At 44.6% G+C, this 18,625-nt stretch overlaps 6 protein-coding genes across 6 annotated transcripts; 2 read left to right on the top strand and 4 right to left on the bottom strand.

The window, feature by feature from the left end:
• The first annotated feature begins 341 nt into the window (after positions 1-341).
• On the top strand, positions 342-1,228 carry LOC120957002 (NADH dehydrogenase [ubiquinone] 1 beta subcomplex subunit 9). The gene is made up of 3 exons (XM_040378901.2): positions 342-527; positions 679-821; positions 895-1,228. Exons 1-3 carry the CDS (start codon positions 430-432, stop codon positions 1,092-1,094), a joined length of 441 nt encoding a protein of 146 aa, XP_040234835.1. The 5' UTR covers positions 342-429; the 3' UTR covers positions 1,095-1,228.
• LOC120957001 (dolichol-phosphate mannosyltransferase subunit 1) lies at positions 1,184-2,352 on the bottom strand. The gene is made up of 3 exons (XM_040378900.2): positions 2,099-2,352; positions 1,812-2,022; positions 1,184-1,715 (listed from the first exon to the last, which is right to left on the bottom strand). Exons 1-3 carry the CDS (start codon positions 2,194-2,196, stop codon positions 1,305-1,307), a joined length of 720 nt encoding a protein of 239 aa, XP_040234834.1. The 5' UTR covers positions 2,197-2,352; the 3' UTR covers positions 1,184-1,304.
• A 201-nt stretch (positions 2,353-2,553) lies between these two features.
• LOC120957000 (putative ATPase N2B) lies at positions 2,554-4,847 on the bottom strand. Its single transcript, XM_040378899.2, has 6 exons — positions 4,210-4,847; positions 3,914-4,099; positions 3,501-3,742; positions 3,257-3,434; positions 3,041-3,187; positions 2,554-2,948 (listed from the first exon to the last, which is right to left on the bottom strand). Exons 1-6 carry the CDS (start codon positions 4,624-4,626, stop codon positions 2,706-2,708), a joined length of 1,413 nt encoding a protein of 470 aa, XP_040234833.2. The 5' UTR covers positions 4,627-4,847; the 3' UTR covers positions 2,554-2,705.
• Positions 4,848-6,798: 1,951 nt separating this feature from the next.
• Positions 6,799-8,245, bottom strand: LOC120955210 (endocuticle structural glycoprotein ABD-4). The gene is made up of 3 exons (XM_040375840.2): positions 8,024-8,245; positions 7,669-7,811; positions 6,799-7,550 (listed from the first exon to the last, which is right to left on the bottom strand). Exons 1-3 carry the CDS (start codon positions 8,033-8,035, stop codon positions 7,205-7,207), a joined length of 501 nt encoding a protein of 166 aa, XP_040231774.1. The 5' UTR covers positions 8,036-8,245; the 3' UTR covers positions 6,799-7,204.
• A 2,439-nt stretch (positions 8,246-10,684) lies between these two features.
• Positions 10,685-11,547, bottom strand: LOC120955216 (cuticle protein CP14.6-like). The gene is made up of 3 exons (XM_040375845.2): positions 11,280-11,547; positions 10,993-11,163; positions 10,685-10,900 (listed from the first exon to the last, which is right to left on the bottom strand). The coding sequence occupies exons 1-3, from the start codon at positions 11,408-11,410 to the stop codon at positions 10,834-10,836; spliced, it is 369 nt and encodes a 122-aa protein (XP_040231779.1). The 5' UTR covers positions 11,411-11,547; the 3' UTR covers positions 10,685-10,833.
• A 4,781-nt stretch (positions 11,548-16,328) lies between these two features.
• LOC120955211 (endocuticle structural glycoprotein SgAbd-3-like) lies at positions 16,329-17,137 on the top strand. The gene is made up of 2 exons (XM_040375841.2): positions 16,329-16,765; positions 16,840-17,137. The coding sequence occupies exons 1-2, from the start codon at positions 16,472-16,474 to the stop codon at positions 17,008-17,010; spliced, it is 465 nt and encodes a 154-aa protein (XP_040231775.2). The 5' UTR covers positions 16,329-16,471; the 3' UTR covers positions 17,011-17,137.
• The last annotated feature ends 1,488 nt before the right edge of the window (positions 17,138-18,625 follow it).

Below are 18,625 nucleotides of genomic sequence, written 5' to 3' on the forward strand. Positions count from 1 at the left end.
CTGTTTAGGTAGAGAGCTTGGGCCGTTTAGAACCCGTTTAGTGGCCGTTTAGTGGATTTGTGGCACTTGGGAGGTTTTTTAAGGTTTGTTGAACCCTTTCTTATAATAACTTTGAGCCGTTGCAATATTATTTTATCGGTTTATCAATTTTATTTTATTTTCTCTGACTGTTGGTATTTTTGACTAAATTTGTGGCTCAAGTTCAAAAATATATATGAAGCAATAAAAAAAAATGAAAAGAGAAACCCTGTCTTATCTCACCACCGAACGTTGGCGTATCACCCTGTAAAACTCACCCCTTTCGACGAAGCAGCCCTGAACAGGCTGCTCACAAACGTCACAACATTCACCATTTGACATTTTCTCCCAAAGCAAAACCTGCATCGAACCGAATTCACTTGCTCGCATCGGAGTTTTACGTAAATAAAAATGTCCGCACCGACCAATGCGGCACTGGCCCACACGCGCCGGGTTTGCACGCTGTACAAGAAGTCCTTGCGCAACCTAGAATCATGGTTCGATAGAAGGTAAGCTTGCAAAACAGACCGGTTCTGGTACGCGGTTGAGTGTTGCTCCGGGAACCAGCTTATGTAATTGGACGGGTACGGCGAGCTAGGCCGCCGTGCACGTTCGGAACATTCAAAACAAACAACTGACTGTGTCCTTGTTTGGTTGCAGACACATCTTCCGCTACCAGGCTACTCTGATGCGAGCGCGTTTCGATCAGCACCGGAACGAAAAGGACCCGGCCAAGGTGGCCCAGCTGGTGGCCGATGGCGAACGAGAATTGTTCGAAAAGCAGCACTACCAACCGAAGAAGTGTACGGCGGATTGATGTGTGCGATTTGTGATAGAGCCTTTTCACTGTGCTTCTTTCCTTTCTCTTTTTTTTAGTCCCCATGTCACCGGGCGGTGTCGCGTTCGAGCGTGAAGTGATTCCTCCGGACTGGGTACTCGACTACTGGCACCCGTTGGAAAAGGCACAGTTCCCCGACTACTTTGCGCGGCGTGAAAAGCGCAAGGAGGAGTACGTCGTCTGGTGGGAAAAGCAGTACGGCAAATCGTCGGCCAACGATTCCTCTTCCCACCATTAAAGTGGCGCGAGTGATCAGCAGAAACATAATCGATCATTTGTGCAAGAGTTAGCTTAAACAAAGGGTAGAAGAAATCGGAACGGTGTGAATACGATTGTTAAAACAACAGGTACGATTTGCTTCTCGTCTTCATACCCGTGTGTGTGTGGAGTTTATTGTTGATGACAACGGAAATGCCGTCGTAGGAAGAGGGATTATTCTCTTTCTTGCTTACGTAGTGGCAAAAAGGTATAACAAATTCTTCGCAAACTGTACTATCTCGGAACCACCGAGCTTAGACTGGCCGTACACACGATCGACGAACGATATTGGAACCTCTCCGATGGTGTAATTCAGCTGCCTGGCTCGGACGATCATTTCCATCTGGAAGACGTATCCTTTCGAGGTGCAGCGAGATATCAGTTCCTTAAGAACCTCCTTGCGATACAGCCGGAACGATCCGGTCAGATCGGACGCATTCGGACGCAGCAGCAACTGGGAAAGGAAGTTCGCTCCGCGTGAGATGAGCTTCCGCTTGAAGTCCCATCCATACACACCGCCGGTTCCCTTGTACCGAGTTCCCGACACTACATCGTAGCCACCTTTCTTCTGCAGCTCAACAAACTGTGGAATGAATTTGGGCTGCAAATGGAGCCACAATTAAAAACCGGTTTTGTTGAAAGGAGACGCGACGCATGGAAAGATCCGCATGGAAACGTCTTCAGTTGGAATACGTACATGATGGCTCAGATCAGCATCCATGATAATGATGTAATCGCCAGTGGCGTGCTCTATTCCATGAATGTAGGCAGTTCCCAGGCCCAGCTTTGCTGCCCTCGGCCGGAGAAGGATACGATCTTCGCCGTATATTTTTTGCAGCTGCTTTGCAACGTCCAGTGTCCCATCCGGACTGCCATCGTCGATGACGATCACTTCGAAATTGATTTTTCTGCAAGAAAAGTATCGAAATTAACAGTTTATGCTGTTTATTGCAAGCAAATAGCCAACAAAGGGCAAACACTTACGCCTCTTGCATGTACTTCACAATCAGCCAGATAATGATTGGAAGGTTTTCACGTTCATTATACGTCGGCAGCAGAATGGAATACTTTTCCTTTGCCATTTTTGACCGTGCGGTGGGAATAGTAGCTGTAAACTAATTTGAAAACGGTTCTAGACGGCAAATATACCAAACAATTCTGGTTTTGGTAGAAAGAGAATCCGTACGATCAACAAACAAACAAAATCCACGTCAAAACACCACAGCTGGCAAGCAGGGCCGTCAAAGCGTGTTTCTGTCAAAGCAGCGCTGTCACATTTGCGGTTGCGCCGTCAATTTAAAATTTAATCGTTTTTTATGCGAAACACGAATCTGAAATTCTATATTCATCTACATCCTATTCATATTTCTATTTTATTCTTTCACTCAGTGACATTAATGTGAATAGAAAGCAAATGTTTTTTGAATTTGCGGCAAAAGCAAGAATAAATATATTAGTTTATTTTTTAAGATTGATTTAAAATTTGCCTACAAAACCCCTTCTGGTCGTCAATTATTTACACACAAAATTTTAAGTACCCATCGTTATACACTCGGCCCAATGCTGGCGCGAAATTTGAATATCGTTCTACCTAGCGGTGCTTCTCCCACAGCGTCCAGTATTCGGCTGACTGCATTTCGGCCAGTCGCGACACTGTCCGCTCGAAAGCGAATACTTCTTCCTCACCCGTGAAAATGTTCGAACTGGCGTCCGTCGAATCCTTGGTAATTTTGAGATCGTCCATCAGCATACGATGCTCGTCCGAGGTGTGCATATCGTCCGGAGCATCGTTTGAAAACAGATACTTGTACGGTACGTCCGCCGATACTACCAGCTGGCAATGCGGGAAGTAGTGTGGATTATTTACATGCACTTGGTCCGTAATTACGGCCACTAATGCTTGGTGGTAGCGATATTTATACTTACCCTTACGCGACTATCGTAAAGCGTGTCGATCAACGTGATGAATCGTCTCGTTTGGGATTTTAGCTTCAGGTTCAATTGCGGGATATCGCGTATCAGTACCGTGTGAAAGAATTGTGCTATCTGTAGGAAATCGCTTGCACCGAGTGGCTAAAAGCGGCATTAGAAATGCAAGTCAGTTTGATCCAAATAGGAAAAAAAAATTCATTCGATAGCTACCTTATCACAGAGTTCATCAAATGTACTGTCAAGCACCTGGCCACAGGTTTTGGCGAATGTTATATTCCTTCCAAAATGGGTAAACGTTTTCGGGCGTATCATATCGTTCTCCTGCGAGCAGAGCACCTTGAACAGTTTGTCCATCGAAGCGTTCGCATCGCTTGCGCCTTGGGATTTGCTGCAAAACAAAAGCAAACAATCGCTTACGATCGATTCGCATGCATACGGTGTTTGTATAACGTACTCAAAGTAATGTTTACTTTCCCCCTTTAGCGCCGCCGTGCGATAATCAACGCCACTGTCGAGCGTTACGATGTTGCAGTGATTCTTCAGCACTCCGATGAACGGCACAAAGTTGCTACGCTGCAGCCCATTTTTGTACAGATCGTCGGGGGCACGGTTGCTGGTGGCCACCACTATCACGCCGTTATTGAAGAGATAAGTGAACAGCCGTTTCAAGATCATTGCGTCCGCTATGTCGGTAACCTTCGAGGAGGGAAGAGGGAGAAGCAGGCGAAGGAATGCAAGTGTGATTAGTACGGCTGGGAAGCATAACGGCACAGCGTGCGATAAGGCAGCGATTATTCACACGGTCGCTCAGCTGACTTAGCTAACCCGATAGGTCAACCGCCGTCGTCTACGGCACCTGCGACATACCTGAAATTCATCGAAGCAAATCATCCACGAGTCCTGGGTAATCAGCTCGGCAACAGGCTTAATTGGGTCGAACGGTTGTGGCTTGCTGTTGCTCGCATCCCGCACATGTTTCGATTTGATGTCGTGAATTTTGGCGTGCACGTCGGTCATGAAGGAGTTGAAGTGCACACGTCGCTTTCGATCAATCTAGAAGCAAACCGAACACAGGTGGCGAGGTTATCCCCTACCCAACTCTCACGCTGGCACCAACACACGCACACGCATGCCGTGTGCAAAGGACACGGTCGCACACTTACCGCACAGCAGTCGTAGAACATGTCCATGAGCATCGTTTTGCCACCGCCGACGCTGCCGTAGATGTACAGTCCCTTGGGTGCGGCCACCGCCTTCTCCGCCCTGCCGAAGCTGAACCATTTCCCAATGCCAGTGCTCGGTTTAGGTGGGCTGTAGGTTTTAATACTATCATACACTACCTGCAGGGCTTCGGTGACGCGAACCTGGTGCGGATCGGGCTGTATCTCACCGTGGTTAAGCTTCTCCTTCAGCAGCTCGACGGGCGTCTTCCCCACGGCGGACACGGGCGATCCGCTGCTGGCGGTGGCGGTGGCGGGAGCGTTGGGACTGTACGGCCGTACGCCATGTATTACGGAGCACGAGCAGCTGCGCTTTAGCAGAACGCAGAACGAGCTCGGCACTTTCGTCAGGAACAACATAGCGAACAGTGGTCAGTGGCGCAGGTATGTGGGTCAAGTTCTTGCATATTATGTAAGAATGGGAAGAAAAAACACTCGCAGCTAACGGCGGTGCAGAACGGTGACGGCCGACGTCAACGTTCGTCACGCGTGTGTACTTTAATTGCGCGCACACGGTACGAATTTCACAACGGCATGGTACTTGTTTACCTCGGCGGTGGTGGGACTGTTCACAACAAATGAGTCGCGGAGGAGGTGGAAGCTGTCACTGTTCGGCCAGCTTCGGGTGCAAACATGTCTAGCAACGAACTGTGTGTTGTAAACGGATTCCGCAGGCCAAAAAGCAGTTGCGATTTTGCGGTTTTCGCGAGCTCGCCAACGCTTCAATTCGATGCGATTTTCCCTCGCTGGCGATGCTTTTTGTAAGTAATTGTGACTGTTTTAGACGTTTCGAGCGAGGATTTTAGAGGATTCGTTTGCGTTCAGTTGAACCACGTGGTTTTGCGAAATATAAACTTTTTGGCGCAGTAATTTTGTCATTATTTAGTTTTTAAATATTATTTTATTGTAACGGTGCAAGATGAGCTGGTTAAAATAACTTCAATTTTGTAGTTTTATTCCATCTTGTTTTAATATTTTTTTTAATGATATTTTGCTAGATTTTGTCTCTTTAAGAGTCAAGACAGTAAAATTTAAACATTCTTACATTAAAAAAGGTAAGACATTAATTTGTTAATGTTTTTAAATGTTTAATTAAAAAAATTGTAATGGCAGATGCTTAAATTATACATTTGTCTACCTAGCTATGCATAGTTATACATCAATGGCTTGTAATATTTGCAACTAGATATTACATGTAGCCCCCGAGATATACGGTAAATGAAGACCGAAAACGGTCGTACAATACTGCGTATCTCGAATTTCCGCTTAAATCGAATCTCGTGATTTCCAGCCAAAATTATTAATTTATTATTTGAAATGATTCTGACTGAATATAATTGTTTTAAACTTTTTGAAATAGTTTTTTACATTCGATCAAAGGGGAAGTTATTTGGCATTTTACAATAGATGTGACAAGTTAGTACATATTTTTAAATTATTGTCAAATTTAGAAAACAGCGTATCTCCGAATTCCACGTTAAAGAGGCAAAACCGTGTACCAGGCAAAATTTTCATTGCTTTTACTAATCAATCATTTCGAATATCGATTAAAACTTCGATTAAAACTCTTTTTCATGGTGTTACAACCTACGCGGTCATGCTGGCGTGTACAGGCTTTCGAGGCTTTTTAAGTACCAGGCAGCTGGATAATGTGGATAAGGACGGTTCATACAAGGCATACCCACGATGGGAATGCTGTTAAGTCGGCCGATTTTAAGATTAAGAGGACAGCTTCTCACATCTTAAACCTGTATCATAAATAGTTCACAATATTGAAATTCCCTCTGTTCTCAAATTGAAATACTCGCATTGAGACATATCTAAAATTATTAAAATTAAAATAATGAAAGTGAATTTGGAATTGTAAATTAGTTAAATGTAAAATTTTTTAGATAAATTAAAAAAGTCAATTAAAACTGCTCATGGTACCCTCAAGTTCACCCTACTTCTACGGTCTCACTACCACTAATTCCTTCATGCTGGAATTAGACGCGACACTCTGGAAGTAGACAAAAAAATCATTCAATTGGGTTGATCTGTTTGATCAAACGTATCGAACGGATTGGCAACGACGAAAAAAAAAGCTTGCAAAAAATGAAAAAAAAAATAAAAAAATCCTCCCTTTCGATGCAGCACAGGGATGCTGTTTAAGGGCTATTTAAAAGCACCTTCTGGTACTTTTAAGCTGTTTAACTACTGCAAAAGACCTATTCAAGCTACGATCTTCAGCGAGCCAAGATTGGCTGCCTAAACATCTTTGGATATTTGGCTATAAGAACAAAACTCCGTGTATTTATAACGAATAAGCAAGAAAAATAAGTCCAAATAAAATCAGTGTTCAACAAATTCTAGTAACGGTAATTCTTTCAAATAGCCTACACAGCATATCTCAGAGCAATTGCGCCAGAAGTTATGCAATTGGCATCAACAACAATCAACAACCAATTTACCTACGTTAACGATCGTGTCTTGCTTTGGACCGGAGCAATTTTAAATGCGTGTATGCAACGCCGCAAATCAGAAACCAATTGCTTACTTTTTGTAAACTTTTATTTAAAACAAACCAAACAGCTCAATAACATTTCCGTTTGAAGTAGCTAGGTTAATCACAGTCTATGTTGGTTGCGCTTTCTTTACTGCTTTTTGTTTAGTTGTTGTCGTAAACGTGATCTCTATCGTTGGCTGAAGGCAGCTATGAAGTTTGTCATGAATATCGTGACGTGTTGCATTGGGTGGTAGCAATGCGCGCTTCGCGTAGCCATCGCTTTGAGAGGCTTAAATATTATAAATATGCGTCGAGAGGAAATCTACTGAACAGCGCTAGAACGCTTTCTTAACAGCTCGTGCACGCTACGAACGAAGCTAGACGAAGGAGTTCTTCATTGAACGAAGCCACCTGGCGGTTGGTCACCGTACAAGAGGGTACACCACACCGGCTCTACTGGTTGTAGTACTGTCCGTTGTAGTCTAGCTGAGCCCGTCTGGCTTCGTCCTCCGCGTACTTGGGATTGTTCTTCGCTTCCTGCTCCCGGCGCTTGATGCCCTCGTAGATCTCCTTCAGACCTTCCTGGATTGCTGGCGGCACAGGGGGTGGCGTCGGCAGGCTGTCGCTCTGCACACGGAACCCATTCTCGTCGGCCGTATACTGCACCTGGATGACGTCACCGTTGGGGGCTTCGTACGAGTAGGCGCCCTGTTGGACCAAGATTCCATTCGGATGGTCTTCCGAAGCGTCCTTCAAGTAGCCGGACTCTTCGTGAACAATGTTGTTGCCCGTCTGGTAGCTGGTGGGATGCAACAGAGGAGCAATTAAGCAATTATTTTAGCATAATTAGCTTAGAGATAGATGGATCAGAGACAACGTTTCGAAGGAAACGGTGGTTACGTATCACATTCACTTACATAGTTCTATAACTGCCATCCTCTCCCTGTTGTTTGTCATACTTTAGGATCGGAATGTACGTGGTTGTTTCGTGATGCTCGTGACGTTCATGATGTTCATGCTGCGGATACGCGTAAGCGGATGCAACCAGTGCGAGTACAATCTGTGGGTAGGAAAATTATTAATTAGTTTGCATCCATCAGTACGTCGGTGTAAAGGATTGTCTCAAAGCAAATGGAGTTGCTTTTTCTAGTTGTTAATTTTAACTTTGTTTCACTTCATGAAGCTCCAATTTTATTTGTATCAATACACCCAAACAACAGTAATCACAAAGCAATATTCACTTTTCGATCGTTCAATTTTCAAAACACTCACCAAAAGCTTCATTTTGCCCAAACTATTCTTTCTTCACTGATTTAGTTTTTTCACAACACACAATCCTGCGCTCTGCACAGGGATTTGTTTCTCAACCACCGTCGGTAACGGGGGAAAAAGTCACAAAATCGCCAAAGCCCGAAAGCACCACACCACAAACCGAACCGGAACGCCACTTGTTGTTTGAAGAAAGAAAGTGAAACATCCACTGCATACGATCTGCCCTAGTGATAGGTCTTTATATACCGAACGATCGCACTCGGTCGGTCGGTCGCGTTTCCCTCTCTGTCGGAGGCTCCGATCCGCACCGCGGACGGACGGATGTGGCACTTTTTGGCAGGGTGGGGCGGGAAGGCAACAGTTTCCATGCCTTTCCCCATGCTCTTCCTCTTCCCACCACTACCGCGGTGAATGAATTGTTTCGGTGTTGCATCTTTCGACCCGAAAGCATCCCAAACCCCTAGCAATCTCCGCTTGGCATCGTGCTGCGATGATGCTGCCTCTGCTATTGCTCTCTGCCTTCTTCATAGTTCGGCGTGTAACTCTTCTCTTAAATGATGCAAAAAAACACAACAACACCCACCTGTGTCATTGCACCATCCGTACACGGTGCAAGTGCAACGGTGCAGTGTGGCAGGGTCATGCGCCGATGGTTTCGAACAGATCGGCAGAGCACAAACGAGCAAACCCTGTGTGCAAAAGGTAGCAAGAAAAACAGGGTTAACAGCCATCGATCCGATACCGTTCTTCCGTTCTTTGCAGTAGGTTTTGGGTTTTGGGAGCCGTTATTTTGTTGTTCTTGTTGTTGTTGTTGTTTGGGTTTGCCGCCATACCATCGCAAGAGCCAGGGACAGACCGACAGAGTTGGAAAGGTTAGGTGCCCTTGGTAAGAATGTAGGTTGAGCCGCGTGTGAGATCGGTCTGTGTTTCGTGTTGCCCAATTTCAATTGCAATGCAATGCAGCTGCGGAAATGCATATGTGTGTGGTGCAATAATGGGGCTCGGGTTTTTTTTCTCTCTCAAGAAATGCCTTTGACTTCGCGTCGAAGATTCAATAAATGCATTAATAAGGTTCATTGTAAAATTAACAGCATCCTTCCATTCGCTTATATCTTGCATCACTTTTTTTGCAAAACGATGTCACCCAAATTTGGATTTGCTCCAGCCGATCGGCAAAACGGGTGACAATTAATTAATAATCGACCCAATCTCATCAATTTTTCCCCCAGGGCGTGTGTCCGTTAGCATATGACACACGCATCTGATTGTCCACAGATGAAAGGCAATCCCCTCGGTGATGCAATCCGTTTCCTTTGGGTCGAGATTGCACAATTGATGATGTTTCTAGAGCGAACGAGAGCGAGTGAGCGATCGAGAGCGATCGAGCGAGTGAGTGAGCTAGAAAAATAGAGAGTGAAAAGCAGCACCTTCTGGCGTCGGTGCTGTTATGCTTGTGGAAATGGTTCAAACTTCGTCACGCCCTCAATATAGCCCGCGCTGGCTGATGCGCGTAGTGGTAAAGTTCATCCAGGCCAACCCGGTCCGCAGGCCCGCAGGAAAGCGAAAGGAGCTATTAGGCTGTAGTTGTGTGTAGTTGTGTCGCTGTATGCTCCATCTCGAGCCCGAACGGTGTAACATTTTCATGCACAAATCGGAACACAAATCGTGGCGGGGAAGGTTCGTCGCCTGATCGTGCATCGAGCAGTCTTGTTTTCCGTTCGCTCTACGGCATGCTTTGGGCGGGCTTGTTTTGACGACCCAGCAGCGACGGTGCTGGATGGCAGGAAAAAGTGAAACCCTGTGCTTCTAAAACGCACCACCTAAATCAATCGATACTGCGGGGAGTGAGAGACTTCGCAGGAACAGGAACCATTACTTTTCGAACGCCAGCTCCATATCTTTGGCTGCATTATACTCCGACACACGCTGCAAACGGGAAGATGTAAATTGGGAAAGTTGCAGCTAAATGTTTCCTTCGCGCTATTGTTTTGATGGCATCTGGCGCGGTTCCACTCTGGTCGCGGTGTGGTGTGGTGTAAAAATTGAACTTGAAAGCTTTTTCCCCGACAGTCAGGGCCCAGGCCCAGGCGAAACCGGTAATGGAGCGGTACATTCAACTGGCCGATCGTATCAACCGATCGTTGACTTGCTCGGATCGTTGCTAATGGTAGGATTCACCTCACACACACATACACACACATACATACATCTCCCACACATTCGGAAGTGATCGTGGATCGTGGTTGCATAATATTGGTGGCCGATTGGAGCGGGAGAAACGATTATCGAAAACAGACGAGGTCGCTTGAAGGAAAAGGCTCGAGACGGTGTATTGTGCCGTGGTTATCATTATGGCGTTAGATCATTTTTTGTGTGTGCTTTCGTTCAACGCTTCCTCTGCTGCATGGGAAGTGGACACAGTACAATGAAGTAGACATGTGTGGAGAATAGACACCCCTCCCCCCCCCTTGCTTCCCAACGAGTGGCATTGTATACGCGGAGAGTCGTGGTCAGTAATTTTGTACCAGCACTTATGATGATGCATGTGCAATTAGATAATCACGATCGCGATAGAATTGTTCCCCCATACATTTCGGACCGGAAGAGATTTTGGCAGCGAGGGCCGCAAAGGATGAAGTAAGGCTGTGTGGATTCGTTTCATTGAAATTGTTTTTTTTTTGTATAACACCATTTCGTATTTCTTTTTGTTTTTAGACACAATGTTTCCATTAGGAAAGGGTAAGTGTATGTACATGCGGATAGTTGTGTTGAGTATTGTCCTCAGAAAAAGGGTCCTTCGCTATTCCCGCTTAGGCGCTGGGAGCGACCGGGAGGTGGTCGGCCTGCGGCTGGAATCCATTCTCGTCCGCGATGTATCTGCAAGCACGGTGACAAAAACACGGAATTAGCACGATCGTGTACGGTTGAGCGGTTTGTGACGGGCCGTTGGTTTATGTAACGCTTCTCACCTTAGCGTGTAGACCTGACCGTCGGGTGCGGTATACTGGAAGGAACCCGTCTGTACCGAAACCTGCACATCTTCCTCCCCGATCTGGCGGCCAGTTTCGTCCAGCTTCGGCACCTTGATTGACTTGATCGATCCCTGATCTTCAACCTTGATTCCATTTGCTGATTCAAATCTGAGAGTTAGATAGAGAGAGAGAGAGGGAAAGGAACATTTGATGTAGGATGAGCAACTCAAACAGAAGGGTGTGTGTGTGTGCTACGGCCACCCTTCACGGCGGTTGACATTTACGCATAGTTGAAGGAACCATCCGGTTGCACGTCCGACGTCTGGCTGACGATCTGTGCCTGGGCATCACTGTCGACCGGAGCGGCGTAGACGGTCGCCGCCATCAGAACCACCAGAGCGAGCAGGGCGTTCATTTTGATGCACTTGAACTACTTCACCGAAACACTGGTCGAATGCGAGTAAACTGGCCACTGGGCGACTGAACAGATGGCTCTAAGAGAGTTAATGTTTTAGATTGCTAGCTGACACTGACGATTAGAGCCACCGCCCGATAGGCTTTTATACGAGCTACTAGATCATCTGATTGTGTTTGCACTGGCCATCTCCCTGCACACCGGTTGTTGCGCGGCGGTTGGCCCCCACGACGAGCTGGAGGATTTGTTTAATTTTCGTCATTTAGTACATATTTGGCAAGAGTGTGTGTGTGTGTTTTGTTTGCTTGGACGTTTCGCTTTTTTTCGTTGCGTTGCGACCTCTTCGATGCTCGTGCACCTTACCACGATGACCGGGCCGGGGAGCTTAGACCAGTCGTCACCGCAGGGCAGGGTGAGGATTAGGTACGCAGGAAGCATACATTCCACACGGGCATCACGGAATCGATTTTTGTCTTTTTCATACGAACGACACTTTGCTTTGCATTTAGCATCCCGCTTCAGCAGCATGGTTGACCTTCTGCTGAATGTGGAGTGGTATGGATGCGTGAAATTTGCAGTCCCATTTTGAAGCTGTTCATTTCAAGGCAATATGCAGTTTGGGGAAATTTTGTGATTTTGGGTTTTTTTTTTTCAAATAAACGTTACGACAACTGATTTTTATTTATGCCTTGGTATACGAAATTGCAGTCAAACGAAAGTAAAATGGAAGCTGTATTCTTCTCGCTTTTCACAAGTTTAAGCATGCTCCAAGCTCGTAAATTAACGATAATCAATCGAGAAGGGGAATGGAAAACACGTTAGATAATAGCTAGCATGCTGAGATAAGTCATTTGTAGCGTTCTTTTAGTAATTAAAGCTATTTGTATGCTTAAAAAGGAATTGAAAATAAATATAAACCAGACGTTTTACATAAATCCTATTCAGGCTACATGTTACAGAAAGTAAACCCTTGCTACAGGGGAACATTTCGAATGAGAATTGAACCTATGTAGTCTTAAAAGTGTTAAAGTGTAATAATAAGAGTGTAAGAGAGTAGGCGATTGGAAAAATAATCGAAACATTCCCCAATAAATTTATTAATTAAAGTGATTAATAATAAATAATTTAAAGTGTCCCGCTTTGGTTTACATCTGTGTGACGTTTCCTCTCTCCATTGCTTGCACACTCTCGATTGCTTATAACCTCTTAAAGCAATAACTGATCCAAACTGCACATTTTGTGAAAAAAAAGATACTTATGAACATAAACTTGAAACGTGCAAACTAATTGAAAAATACTGGCTATTTACTATTTACCGTTTTACAGAAATAGTTACATTACAAACGTAAGGACTCCTGCATTCAATGAAATGTTAAGACCGGAGCAAAAGAACTTCAATGCAACAAAACGTTCGAAGCTTATGAGTCTATTCGTGAATTATGTTGAACTAATAGAAAACAAACAGATACTCCAGGTATTAGATAAACATGAATTAAAATCTTTAATAGGATAATTAGTAAATAAGAACATTCGATTGTATTATTATTACAAAAATAAAAAAATGCTCATAAACTGTACGCGATTGATGATAAATATTTATCCTATTCAGTCATTATAATGGACAATTCATAAACAATAAATCTTTTAATGTAAAAATGTTGCACTTGATTAAAATATTAGAATCTGCGGCATTCCTACGGCATTCCACTAATAACAGTGTTCCAATTTAGGCTGATAAGTTGATTTGAAATACAAATACAAATAGTGTAAGTTTGTTTATTAGATAGTCAATCATTCAGTATGATCACTTTTAAATTCCCCTGCCATTGAACATTGAAACTACGTAAACTATGCCCGGGATTTAAAAACTAGGAACATTAATAAACTATTTTTTTACTTATAATTTATTAGCTATCTGTTGGATCATTCAGTTATCAGTTATATCAGTTAGCGGAATTTGGGGCAAGTGTGCCATACGGGGCAAGAGTGCCACCAAGCATTTTTCCTTGAAAACTTTAGTTTAATGATCAATTTTGTATACAGTTGGTTGCTTTCCAATGACTGGGTATACTGAGCCAAATTTCATATAGATCAATCGATATTTCCCATTGTTTTGAACTGATTTATGTTGAGTTTCAAAATTGAGCAGAATATTATATTTTTTTAATCCAATCAAATAAGCTCTCAAAAATCATGCGAACAATCAACCGAGAAAATATTTACACCACCGTATAGCTGAGAAAACGTGAAATTTTTTGTGGCGTTAGTTGAAAAAAACTTTCTTTTTGTCACTGAAAAATTCAATTTCAAAAAAGTTACAACTTTTGGGGCAAGTGTGCCATCTCTGTTTGGGGCAAGTGTGCCACCATCTTTCATAGGCGCGAGCTGTCAAAAATGTAAACATTGTTGTAGCGTGCTGCGGAATGGTGCGCTATTGTGAGCGGATTCCACGCCAGAAAAACAGAACAGTAACAAACCATATTGTGGTACAGTTGGTGGTCAAAAAGGGTTCATTGGTGACTAAATACATGTAGGAATACATACACTAGTGGTACAAACGTAATAATTTCCAATTATCTAAGAAATACGGTTATTTTAACCAGGTGGCCGTCTTGCCCCATACGAGTGGCACTCTTCCCCCATAGCCCAAAAAACAACGTCTTTTTGGATCCTTTTTCAAACGCTTCAAAAACTGTTTTATTTGCACTTTTTTCAAGCGAAACTCATTTATAAGTGAGGAAATAGATGTAAAATGGTTATGAGATTTAAATCGGCTTTTGAAAAACACGTTTTAGTGAGTTATAACTTGAAATGCTTAAGGTGGCACACTTGCCCCAAGTTCCGCTATAAGGGGGAGATGTTGGATCACATTGTAATCAGACCATTCAGTTATAAAGGGGGGAGATATTGGATCATAGCACACATTGCAATCATAACATTTTCATGTAATAACTATTAATAGATCATAGTTCACATTGTCGCATTCTGGACTATAAAAAGTAGGGAATGCAAATAACAAGTTCAGTTTTAATAAACCTATCTATTGAAACTCATCGTAGTCTGGCAACTCAGTACACAACACTATCTTACGAAGCGTTTTATAAGCTGTGTTTTTTTCGATGATTTTATAAACTAAAATATGTTTATCTTCTTAGTTATACATGAACCTTTTGTATTAAAAATAACCAAAACTATAGTTATGAAATTTTAAATTGGATAAGATCCAAACTACACGAAATGCTAATAAATATCGATCAACCGAGAGAGAATGGTAAGAACAATTAACACCAGATCTATAACTTCGTCTTACACGTGAAGGGTTCAATGGTCCCGTGGTTTATGTATCGTTCTGATACTAGAGAAGTTCTTCTTATTTTCATTATCATCTTCTTCTTCTTTTTGTTCTTCTTCGCCTTATTTTAATTATTTCCTCATTCATTTCCTTTTTTCTTATTCTTCTCGTATCGTAGGGACATACTCGACATGCTGGCATTATACTTCTACATCTTTTAGCTCAAAAACCGTTGTCGGTCAAGGCCTACCTGTACCACTTGTGGGATTGGCTTACAGTGACTTTTGGATTCCCCCTCACCCATAGCAGGATAATCAGTCCTACATATGGCGGCACGGTCCATTTGGGGCTTGAACCCATGGCGGGCATGTTGTTTATTGCACAACTAAACGACTGTACCAAGAGACCGGCTGGCATTATACAGTTTTTTTTTAATTATTATTTTGTTTGTATCAAGCAACAAATAAGTCATGAATGCAACTAGTGGCCGTTCTAGACGGGAATTAATCCACGTGAGTCGGGAGTATAGACGCAACTTGATGTTTGTTAAAATTCAATTAAAATGTCTACTTAGACGGGTTACTGTAGATTATGCAATAAGTTATGTTTCGTGATGATGACTATTTACTACTTTTTAAATTAAAAGTTTCATATTAAAATTGAAATAAAAAAAAAGTACTCTACCCCAAACGATAAAAAAATTGTAGCAACAGATAATTTACACTCTTCCACATTACTGCCCCATCTGAATCATCAACAACAGCATAGCAAAATGGAAACATCGCTCCTTTTGTTCGCTGCACTTTACCCTTCGGGTCAGTGGCTCATATTCTTTACGGCCAGAGCCAAACCTCCAAACGCTAGCATTCCCATTGTGATCCGATGCCGTTCGGTCGGCGGTTGCGAAAGCTCACACTCAAGCAAACGGTATGCCTCCAGCCGGGATTGGCCCCAAAAAGCCGACGAACGGCGAACGACTCGTGCAAGTGGGCTCGCTTGGATCTGCGAAGAGAATCTCTACAACTGAGCCCGTCAGCCTCCGTCGCCGAGTGTGTGCCCGTGCAGCACACCCCGCATCCACGGGAGAGGTTGCGGTGATGCTGGTGGCATCTCGTGTCTGCGGTTTTCGGTAGGAAAATCGAGCAGTTTTCGGGGTCTGTTGGCCCCTTCCCATGGTAGACAAACAAACTAAGGCATCAGAGCGAACGCGAACTTGCAAGCGGGGGACTATTAATTGGGTTTAAGTTGGATCACGCCGACTGGCCGCGGATTGAGTTTCCACGGATGACGAAGTATGTTGGGGCGAAGAGAAGCGGCGGTGCCCACCTTATGAGAAGCGGGCGCCCAAGCCTAAGCCGGTCGAGAAGAGAACAAGAAGACTAGCCCATTGCGCACACGAACACGCCATTTAGCCTGCAGTGAGCACCCATCCCGGTGCGCGAAGGAAGGGCGTTCCTAGAGTGCTGGCGTCCCGACCCGGCGCTTGAATGTCTGCGTCTAATTTGATCGCCTCCACCCCCGGTCGACTGGGTGGCGGGAGATCGTGGGTCGGATCGGCTGGGATTCTAGTGCATTACGCCACACGCTTTCGCCCGCCTGTCTGAGGGGCTATAAAAGTGGCAGGCCGGCCCGTTCTTAGGTGCAGTCCCAGTGGTCCTTTTGATCGTTCGTCATAAATTGAACCAGCTGTGCCAGTCGGCCGTACCCGTTCGGAGTTGGTTGGTGTACTTTTTCGAGTGTGTGTCTGTGGCGAAAGGTTGTTTGTTAAGATGATGAAGTTAGTAGTGCTATTAGCTGTGTTTAGTGTGATTGTTGGAGCTCAAAAGCAGCACCAGCAGCAGCAGCAGCAGCATCAGCAGCAGCAGCAGCAACATCATCAGCAACAATCGTTGCCGCGCTATAAGGAAATTCCGATCGTAAATCTCGAGAATGTGCTTGAGGTCGATGGCAAGTTTCGGTACAGCTACGAAGGTGGCGATGGAACGCGCGCAGCACAGGATGGTCAACAGATTGTGGTGAACAATCAGGTCGGGACTGCTTCCCAGGGCCAGTACACGTACCAGGTAGGATCGTAGAGTGACAATGCTGCTTCGGCAATCTTCCGCACACTGACGTGTGTTTACACTACTTTTCTCAGGGTGATGATGGAAAAACGTACTCGATCTCGTACATCGCCGATGAGAACGGCTACCGACCGGTCGGTGATCATCTCCCAACGCCACCACCAGTGCCTGCGCCGATTGCACGTGCCCTTGCGCATTTGGCGACGTTGCCGCCGAGCAAGGACGGCCCGGGCAGGAAGTTTTAAGTTAAGGAAGACAGAGATAGAGAGATTTACAAACATAAGGAAGCGGTGCACAAGACCAGTGTGAAAGCAGTGTGTGCAGTTGTGCGATAAATTGGCGGGTAATAAAAGTACTGCTTCGCTTGTTTTAGCTACCATGATGGTTACTTATTTTAGTGTACACATCGGGTTGAGTACGCAAGGGGTTTAGTAGCAGAAGGTACCCTGCGCTGCAAGAGTTTCCGAAATGATCGCTCACTTGTATTTCACAGCCATATGTGGTTCAGGCCTACTTTTGCCTCTAAGGCACTGGTTCGTAAAGTACGGCCCGCGAAAAGTTTAGCCCGAATTTGAAAGATAGGATGGGAACCTATTCGTCTACAAATAACTGAACTTCTTTTCGTAAGACATTTCATACCGTCGAGCTCTTCCGAATTTGATTATCGTAATATGGATGGACGGACTAACCAATATAGTCGGACTCGAGGTTAAATTTATCGTATGCAACACTGATATTGTTTCTACGTGACAATGAGATGAACGAATATTAAACGAAAATTAAAAAAAACCCTGATCGTTCCTTTAAATGAGTACAGCGAATGTCAACGTTTTTTTTTTCATATGGAATAAGTTATCAATTTGTATGACACGGAATTATTTGCTCATAAAGCATTTGCATAACTAAAGGTTCGTTTTGTCGATAACTTTTCAGCCGTAAAGGCTTTTGTCCCATCCTTAGAGAATGCCCAACATATTTTTTGAGGCATAGGATGAGGGGTTCATCAAGAAGCATTATTGCTCTTGCTATGTTGTTAGGTGAGGGTGGATGGAAAACTCTCAGGACCTTTTGCTACCACCAAGGGTCTGCCAGGAGGACGGGCTTGCCTGTCTCCTATTTATCTTGGCGCTAGAGAGGGCCATCCGCGACTCGAGGGTGGAGACTACGAGGACCATTTTCTATAAGTCATCCCAGATCCTGGCATACGCTGATGATATAGACATCATTGGTCTGCGGCTCTCCTATGTAGCAGACGCCTACCAAGGGTTCGAGCAGGCGGCAGAGAACCTCGGATTGCAGATAAACGAGGCAAAGGCCAAACTGATGGTGGCAACATCAGCGGGCCTATCAATAAATAATCAGAATCTACGTAGACGTGGCGTACAGATAGGTGAACGCACTTTTGAAGTCGTCCCACAATTCACATATCTTGGGTCAAAGGTCAGCAACGGCAATATCATGGAAGCTGAGTTGGGCGCAAGGATGCTGGCTGCCAACCGGTCATTCTACAGCCTGAGAAATCAGTTCACCTCAAAGGACCTGTTGTGACGGACGAAGCTGGGACTATATATTAGCTATATAGCACCGGTACTCATATACGCCTCTGAGACATGGACACTGTCCAAATCGGACGAAACCCTCGTAGCAGCGTTCGAGAGGAAGATGCTCAGAAGGATACTTGGCCCCGTATGTTTGGATGGACAATGGAGGAGCCGCTATAATGACGAGCTATACGAGATGTAGCTATACGAGATCAAGCTCGCCAGGCTCCGGTGGACTGGCCATGTTGTACGCATGGAAACGGACGACCCAGCCCGTAAAGTCTTTTTAGGCCGTCCACAAGGACAGAGGAGGCGTGGT

Source organism: Anopheles coluzzii, chromosome 3, assembly GCF_943734685.1.
Source record: "Anopheles coluzzii chromosome 3, AcolN3, whole genome shotgun sequence".
Lineage (NCBI taxonomy): Eukaryota > Metazoa > Arthropoda > Insecta > Diptera > Culicidae > Anopheles > Anopheles coluzzii.

Bases quoted from the DNA above. Each gene is read 5' to 3' on its own strand.
- LOC120957000 (XM_040378899.2), bottom strand. From the start codon at position 4,626: ATGTTGTTCCTGACGAAAGTGCCGAGCTCGTTCTGCGTTCTGCTAAAG. The intron at 4,100-4,209 runs GTAAGTGTGCGA...GTTTGCTTCTAG, and splicing joins TGTTCTACGACTGCTGTGCG to ATTGATCGAAAGCGACGTGT. The intron at 3,743-3,913 runs GTATGTCGCAGG...CCCTCCTCGAAG, and splicing joins TTTGCTTCGATGAATTTCAG to GTTACCGACATAGCGGACGC.
- LOC120957001 (XM_040378900.2), bottom strand. From the start codon at position 2,196: ATGGCAAAGGAAAAGTATTCCATTCTGCTGCCGACGTATAATGAACGT. The intron at 2,023-2,098 runs GTAAGTGTTTGC...CTTTTCTTGCAG, and splicing joins GTGAAGTACATGCAAGAGGC to AAAAATCAATTTCGAAGTGA. The intron at 1,716-1,811 runs GTACGTATTCCA...CTCCATTTGCAG, and splicing joins ATGCTGATCTGAGCCATCAT to CCCAAATTCATTCCACAGTT.
- LOC120957002 (XM_040378901.2), top strand. From the start codon at position 430: ATGTCCGCACCGACCAATGCGGCACTGGCCCACACGCGCCGGGTTTGC. The intron at 528-678 runs GTAAGCTTGCAA...GTTTGGTTGCAG, and splicing joins GAATCATGGTTCGATAGAAG to ACACATCTTCCGCTACCAGG. The intron at 822-894 runs GTACGGCGGATT...TCTTTTTTTTAG, and splicing joins GCACTACCAACCGAAGAAGT to TCCCCATGTCACCGGGCGGT.
- LOC120955216 (XM_040375845.2), bottom strand. From the start codon at position 11,410: ATGAACGCCCTGCTCGCTCTGGTGGTTCTGATGGCGGCGACCGTCTAC. The intron at 11,164-11,279 runs GTAAATGTCAAC...TCTAACTCTCAG, and splicing joins GATGGTTCCTTCAACTATGC to ATTTGAATCAGCAAATGGAA. The intron at 10,901-10,992 runs GTGAGAAGCGTT...CCGTGCTTGCAG, and splicing joins GGTCAGGTCTACACGCTAAG to ATACATCGCGGACGAGAATG.
- LOC120955210 (XM_040375840.2), bottom strand. The intron at 7,551-7,668 runs GTAAGTGAATGT...GCATCCCACCAG, and splicing joins GATGGCAGTTATAGAACTAT to CTACCAGACGGGCAACAACA.
- LOC120955211 (XM_040375841.2), top strand. From the start codon at position 16,472: ATGATGAAGTTAGTAGTGCTATTAGCTGTGTTTAGTGTGATTGTTGGA. The intron at 16,766-16,839 runs GTAGGATCGTAG...TACTTTTCTCAG, and splicing joins AGGGCCAGTACACGTACCAG to GGTGATGATGGAAAAACGTA.